At 47.5% G+C, this 7,790-nt stretch overlaps 1 protein-coding gene across 3 annotated transcripts in view; it reads right to left on the bottom strand.

Annotated features, from left to right (window-relative positions):
- Nucleotides 1–7,790, bottom strand: part of MTUS2 (microtubule associated tumor suppressor candidate 2) — a 417,304-nt gene that overhangs the window by 22,186 nt on the left and 387,328 nt on the right. For all 3 annotated transcript variants that reach the window (XM_004680175.2, XM_012723287.1, XM_004680176.2), the window contains one exon: nt 941–1,155. In XM_004680175.2, the coding sequence (XP_004680232.1) occupies nt 941–1,155 (215 nt within the window). The remainder of the gene's footprint in view (nt 1–940; nt 1,156–7,790) is intronic.

Genomic DNA, 7,790 nt, shown 5'->3' with positions numbered 1-7,790 from the left:
ATGGGGGATTAGACATCTCTGTAAAATGGGGGAATAAAAAGCCTTGGGGTAGAGGCTTAGAACAGGGTGTTGTTCACACTCCTTTTGAGGTCTCATGGGCCATGTATGTGTCTCATGGGTGAGAGTCTAGGCAGCAGCCGGTCTGTCCACTCAGGAGCCATGTCCAGTGGGCTTAGGACACCACAGGCTGGGTTCAGTTTCTAATCTTAGTACCCACAGGTAACTTTAGCTGTAAGCTATTCTGTTTCCCAGTCTCTAAGTTTGAACCAACTGAAGCAGGTTGTGTGTCTGGTTACCAGAGGCCTCTAGCAAAGGGGGATGTCGAGTCTGAGAGGCTGAATAAAGTTCTGTCAACAGCAGATTTATAATTACATCAAGGAGGGGGTGTGAATAAGGCATTCGAGACTCAGGAACTTAGAAAGAAGAGCAAAGAAGGCACCGAGCCAGTTCTCATGGAAGCAGCTCAGACTCATTAGCCTTAATCCACCTGGCTCACAGAGCCAAAGGCAGCCGGGATGGGGGGGAGTGACCCCTAGCAGGCACCCAGGGAATTGTCCTCTAGTTACTCCACGGATACATTCGCCCCTCTAGTAAGACTGCGGGTGAAAGTGGACTAGTGACATTTATTCTTCCATTTGGCAAGTGTACCGAGCTGGTGATAAACAGAGGAGACAGTAAAGCAGACGGGGCAAGCAGAGTGTGTGTGTGTGCTCGGGAGATGCTGTCACTTGGGGTGAGGAAAAGTCTCAAATGCCAAAGCCCCAAGTGGGAGGTGCTTTGGAGGCCAGGAGGGAGGAAGGAAGACAGGAGGTGGAGAGAGAATTTACAAACAGCTCACCAACACCTGGACTTCTTGCCAAAGTGGCCCCAACTCCTCTGTGGGCGCCGACACCCCCACCCCCACCCGCAGAGAGGAGCCAGGAGCGCCAAGCGGACTGACCTGCTCCTGGTGCTGGCTTCGGATGCGCAGCAGCTGGGCCTGGTGCTCCTGCTGGAGGTGGGCCATCTCCGCCTGGAACTGCAGGTGCAGCCGCTGCTCCAGGTCCTGGAGCTCAGCCTGCTGCTGCCAGGCCAGCCGCCTCACCTCATCCTCAAAGCGCCTCTCCAGGTCCTCCTTCTCCTTTTGTAGTTTCTCACACTTTGCTGTATTGAAGGCTGGATGGGGAGAGAACAGCATTTTAAAAGTTGGCCAGGAGTCATGCACAGGACTGAGGCTGAGCTTCTGTAACACCCAGGGGTAGAGCGTCAAGGCCACAGTGGCAACAGGGCCCAGACCGCCTCTCTTACGTTTGGAGAGCTTGGCTGTCTGTAAGGTGCCTTCTCTTCCACTACATTTGATCCTCACAAAAGACTCGATGTCTAGGTGAAACTCAAGCCTCAGGGAGCCCCAGTGACTTGACCAAGGTCATCTGGTGTGCGGAGAAAGAGTTGTGGGTGTACATATGGCTCTCTGGCCATGAAGTCCAGGTTTTCTGTCACCAGAGCAGTTTCTCTGAGGACTCATGAGCCAAAGGATCAAAAATACCTGACCTTTGGCACAAGGGATTAAACCACAACACTATGAAGCTACTATAGCCACTGCAGCACAAATTCGATCCCCAGCCAGGGAGGTGACCCACATGGTGTAGCAGACCTCTCCTGACTCACCCGCTGCTCCCCTCAGCAGTGTATTTCAGTCCACCTGACTGTTCTGCTCCCCACTCTGTCTCTGGTGAATCCTCCCACCACCTGCACCTCTGACCTGTATCCTAATTATGTATGCATAAAGAAATCTTTAAAAAAAAGAACTGACCATGGTTAAATGCACCCACTCCTAGCCACACCCTGGAGAATCAGAGCCCCTGGGGCAGGAGCTGAGGACAGAAGTTTTCCATAAGGTGCACAGTGTCCCTGACACTTATCAAGCTTGTCCACTCTTGGAAGCTGGACAGGAGACAGGGAGGGGGCCCATGCTGAAGACTGTCCTCTCCAAGCTGAAACAACAACCAGCACAATCTCAGGAGCACAGGGGTTTGCCTTAGGTGACAGAGGCTTTGCTAACACCTTTCTTCTCCTGGGAAAGGAGAGGAGTGTTCACACCTCTATGCACAGGTTGCCAGGCCACAGTGCTGGTTTGCATGATGGGCTGCCAGCAATCTAACACTGTCCCCAACGGTCTTCTTGGTAAAAGGCTTCCATTAGCCTGGGGCCCCCATGTCCCACACTTTCATGGAGGGTGATTCTGAAGCACAGTTAGCCAAGTTGTTAGCAAGACCTGCTGATGCAGTCAGTAGACCCAGGGTGGAATGGTGGGCCCTGCAGTGAGAGGCAGAGCCCCGAAGGTGGACAATTGAAAAGCCAGAGCCAAACTGACTTGCAAAGCCCTTGCTTTTCAGTGCCATCGTGGATCAGCAATCCTAAAGAATGTCAGCGAGGAAGCATTCCCCAGAAAAGTCTTTCATTGATCTTCGTCCTAGACAATTGCTAACAATTACTGTTGAGGTTTTTAAAACCAGTTTTGGTGTTTTAAAAACATCCTAGAAAGAAGCTGAGAGTATAATATACAAACAGTGATGATGTTTCCCCTCCGGAAATGCTGATATGCTGTCCAGCAACCCAGAGATGCTATAGTACGCAGAAGATTCTCCAAATGTGTCATGTTATCATAACACTGATGCAGAAAAAAAAAATCTATCTCAGCCTGGACCACTGCTGTGCAGTTTACTTGTTCTTCTCTCATCTGCATGGGTTTCTTCCCACATTCCAAAGAGTTGTACGTGAGGTTCGTGGCAGGTCTCGATTGCCTCTGCAGGAGCATGTGTGTGAGTGTGTGTACATCCAATGACAGAAGGGTAACCTCTCCAGGCGTGGTGACCGCCTCATGCCCCGAACTGCTAGACAGGTTCCTGAACTAGAACAAGAGAGCTGGAAAACGAATGAATGAATGATGAATGGGTGAATACAAATGATTATTTAATTTTAGAGGTATTTTGGGTCTTCATTTACAAGTTTGAGGATGTTTTTGTGACCAGAAAGAATGTCCATTCATCTATGGTAATATTGGGGTTCATTAAATATTGCTTTGTGCAAAATCATAGTTTCCAAGAACCTATTGGTGATGTTAAGTGAGGACTCACTGTATCCCTTACAAATAAGGGAGCTGTTGTATCTAGCCATAGTATAATCACCAAATCAGAAAATAAGCATAGATACAAAAGTGCCTCCCAAAGCTCAGATGTAGTGAAGTGTCACCAAAGGTCCTTTTCTAGGAAAAAAATCCAGTTCTGAAGCCTGAAGCCTGACTTGCATCTGTCAGTCCTGTCTCCTGAGTGCCTTCAGTCTGGGGCAATTCATTGGCCTTATTTTGACTTTCAGGACCTAGACACTGAAGTCACTGTTACAGAGTGATTTGTGCCTCTCCCTTTTGATACAAACGTTGAAGTCCTAATCCCAGTACCTACATAAATAAGCAATTTTCAATTAATTGCAAGATCCTTTTCACAGCCATTCTAGTGGTGTACATTCTTGATACTCTCGGAATTTCCTTGTCTTCTCACTTTTATGATTACCTTATATTTTCACTCGTTGCTGTGAACATAATTTATTATTCAACATTTGGTCGGTGACCATGTACTTTCTAAATAGGATAAGTTGCTAGGCATGGAATACGTGGCAATGAGCATTTTCAGGCTGTGAATTTTTGGCAGACGCGCAGATTCGTTAAGAAACCAGTGCCCACCAGGGGGCGCTATGCTACCTAATAAATGCCCGCTGGCAGCCAGAGTCCTTGTCCACACCTGCTAGATCACAGTGACAAGTGAGAGGCCGTCAGCCACTCTGAGGTCCTGGTCACCCTGCTCTCTACAGTTACTCTCTCTTTCTCTTTAAGATATTATTGATGAGAATGTCATGAAGAGAAAAGGAGGGGCTGAGAATGGAAATATGAAGGATTCATGGACTATGCAGAAATGGGAGTGAGAGAACTAGAGTCCTGATCATCCATAAGGATCCCCCTGCACAAACCTCCCCCCACCCCCGGGAACCCTGATTACACTGGAGCTTGCCTGTGAAAGCATCAGCTCCAATTTGTAGTCTTCCAGGGTGCCATGTGCCTAATACACATTGTCTCACCTGGCTAAGTGGCCAGTTGGTAACTAATCTCCATTGTGAGGGGGAGCTTGGGCGCATTAAGGGTAACTACTTGACCCAAGGCTGCAGCAGGAGTGAACGTCCAACAGGGGTTCTTGGGCCCACGCTAGGGGCCTTGTTCCCCTGGGGGAGCTGCCACATGTTATGGGATTTTCATACCCCAGAGAGAAGGTGAAGCTTCGGCATGAAGCATTCTCTGGGAATGGCAGCACATCTCTTGACCTGTCTGCTCCCTCACAGGTGGGCAGGGACTGTGCCACATCCGTTTTCATGTCTGTGGTCAGTTAGGCGAGAGGTCAATAGCAGAAGGTGAATTCATTGAGCACCTACCTGCCTGTGCCACCCTGCACCCTGCACACAGTGGGGGGCAGACTCATCACCAAGACAAGTAAACAGCAAATATAGACAGCAAAACCTTTAGCTAATTGCAGCAAAGAGAGTCAAGCAGGCATGCTAGGGAAGACTCGGGGCAGCTTTCTGAGCCAGGGTGGACAAGATCTGTGGCTTCCAGGAGTCATCATCCAAATAGGCCTGGAAGACGAAAGAGGGTCTGCGGGGAGCTGGAAAGGGGGCTGCTCCAGGGAGAAGGAACCACAGAGCAAAGGTTCTGAATGATCTGCACATTTACGGAACAGAGAGACTCGAGTCCCTGAAGGAGAGGGTGCAGGGAGGCAGGGTTGGAGAGAAGCAGATGAGGTCACTCAGGGCCATGTCCCTGAGAGCAGTTAGGCTGGACTCACAGTACTGGGATGTCTTCTGCAGGGGATACCAGACCCCCTGCTGGTGCAGGGAGAATACACTGCAAGGCAAGGGAAGCAGGGAAGAGGATGTTTTGGAGTCCAGGGAGATTTAAAGGTGACGGGAGAAAGACAGCAGCCTGGTGGGGAGTGTATTGACGTGGGATGTCCATCCTGACATGCTTGTGGACTGGGTGAAGGAGGTGAGGAGAAGGCAGGAATCAAGATGACTCAGGCCTTCAGCCTGAGCAGCTGGAGAAGCTGGTGCCATTAAATGGAATGGGAATACTAGCTAGCCCAACTGGGGAGAAACACACGTATTAAGCACCAAATACTCTTCTAGAGACTGAACCGATGACCCTGTGTACACACAGAATTCCACACACATTATGGTGAAATTCTCCTCTGGCTCATGTTACTCAGGAAGGGCCTCTGTGAATGTTGTCCACTAGTATGAAGAAAGAAATTCAAGCCTGCTAAGTTTGACAAGTCCTGTAACACTTAATGATTAATGAAGATATCTCATGTCACAGAGTCACACACTGTGGTCTGTGCAGAAGTGTTGAAGTTTTAAACACATCAGTCCCTGGGATGGACTCTAATCATTGCATCTCCCCCAGTGAAGCTGGGACAGCCCAGCAAATAGATGTGTTTTTCTCCCTGAGGGTGTGTAAATGGCTTGTTGAAAGAATCCTCAGCTTTGGCTGCAGGAAGATGAAGAGCATTTTCTAGCTGCTAGGAATTTCAAATGCTACCTAACAGAAAGGTTCTTATCAAACAGGTGGTTGAAAATACACCAACACTCTATTTATCTGTGGGTCAAACTCTGGAAACACAGTCCCCAAAATGGGGTGACTCAAAAAAAAAAATCCCCAAATACATGTTTAAAATCCTGCCTCTGTACCACTTAAGCACAGAGTAGCAGAGTGGATAAGAAATACCTCTTAGTGAACACTGAATCCCAAATAGCAAAACTTTCAGATAACAGAAGAGGGGATTGGTGGGTTGGAGAGGAAGAAGCGAAAGCCCAAGCAGGTAGGTGACACCTGGAGGGGCAGGACCCGGGAAGATGGCCGAGGGCAATTCAGGAGAAGCAGCCTGTGGCTGCCAGGGTCTTGACACCCTGTCTCCAGCACTGAAGACAAGGGCTTGTCAAGAAGAGCTTACATTATGTCCACTGTCTAATCTTAAAGAAGATAGGAAAAGTTTATACTTTTATGATGCTTTCCCGAAAGAGAAAAGCTACACTCCTGGCGCAAACATGCTCTTGCAGAATCACTCCTTCCCCACTGACATGAGTCACACGATTCCCCAATATCGACGCTTGGCATCTTAGGTGTTTTGACTTCTAAAGTCTTTTTAATACAGAATAGAACCTTGCTAGATCTTCACAGTACATTTCAAATCAGGGTAAAGCAGGCATTTTTGCTCTGATTTTATAGAAGAGGAAATGGAGACTCAGAGTGGGTAAGTCACTTGCTCAAGTTAACACAGCTAAAAATTCTGAGCCAGATTCCATCCAGGGGCTCTGAATCTTGGTAGTGCTCTTTTGAATAACAAAATCAAGACTATTCTGTCTTGTGTTTTGGAAGGCGGGAAACAAACAAAAAAAAAATTACAAGGTAGCACACACAATTTCCAAATCAAGTCCTTTTTTTAAATAATAAACATGTGCCAGTTTTAATGTGTTAAGACATAGGACAAGCATTTCAACAAACAGATATTGACTGCTCCTGTGTGTGAATAGAATTGCAGTACGCACAAATAACCCTTTGGCCTAAGAGGAGAAAAATGCAGGCGTGATTTATGGTGGTAAAAGGAAAGAGAAAATGGATTTAAGAGGATGGTTATATGTTTTTGAAAAGAAAAAAATACACTGTCTATGTGAGCACTAATAACACTACTACGTATAAGCAGGAAATGGCTTTAGGGGAAATGGCTTTGCACAAAGCCTGTTTCTTCCTTTCCTCCAGGTTAATTTGGACTCAGAGTTTTAAAGCATCTCCAGGGCATCTTCACACCTAAAACACCAGCCGGAGCCATCTCGAAGGCCGGCCTGTCAACAGGCCAGGTAATGGGCTTGTGGTTGTGGTATTTACACTTGTTTTTTTTCCTTCTTTGCAAAATGATATAAACTACGACTATTTAATTTTGTGCCAAATTGGTATGTGTCCTCTACAGTGTATATAAAACATCATCTCCATGTTGAATATCCTATTTTTTTTTAAAGATTTATTTATTTGTGCATACAGAACAGGGGTACAGGCCAGAGGCTCAGGGGTGGTGAGAGGCTTCACCGGAGACAGAGTGGGGAGCAGAACAGGCAGATCTGCGAAGTACACTGCTGAGGAGAGCAGCGGGCCGGCCAGGAGAGGTCTGCCACGCCATGTGGTCACCTCCGGGGCAGGCGGGAATCGAACTCATGCGGAAGTGGCTTTAGCTTCTCAGTGCTGTGCCTCAACCAGCTATGCACCAGGGAGGGCCAGAATATCCTATTTTTTAAGGCATTTTGAATAACTTCCTGAAAATGGTCTAAACAGAAAGGTAAAGTGAAGTCCTGTTTTCACTGTGTAGAATTTACCCTACAGACTTGTAAAAATTAACTACGATCCTATCCTTTGATAAGCTTCACAGCTTTGAGTGGCCACAATTGCAGAATGCTGTGAACCTCGATCCTCTGTCCCACAGACTGGGTGACCCCATTCCCACTATTTGCTGCAGTGGGGATGGAGGCCAAGTGACTGCTAGGTGATGTTAACGAGTGTCATGACGATAGGTATTAAATGGCGTCATTTAGTTTTTCAGGACAAAACGCCTGCCCAGTACCTTGACAGACTTCCTGCCTGATTGTGGGGTCCCAGGACTTGATACAAACTAGTTTCCAGGATTTGTGCTGATGGGGGTGTGATCCTCTGCCCCTATACA

The sequence above is a fragment of the Condylura cristata genome, unplaced genomic scaffold, assembly GCF_000260355.1.
Source record: "Condylura cristata isolate star-nosed mole 26May11 unplaced genomic scaffold, ConCri1.0 scaffold00010, whole genome shotgun sequence".
NCBI lineage: Eukaryota > Metazoa > Chordata > Mammalia > Eulipotyphla > Talpidae > Condylura > Condylura cristata.
The sequence above is the reverse complement of the archived record's forward strand: the minus strand, read 5'-3'. Positions and strand labels throughout refer to the sequence as shown.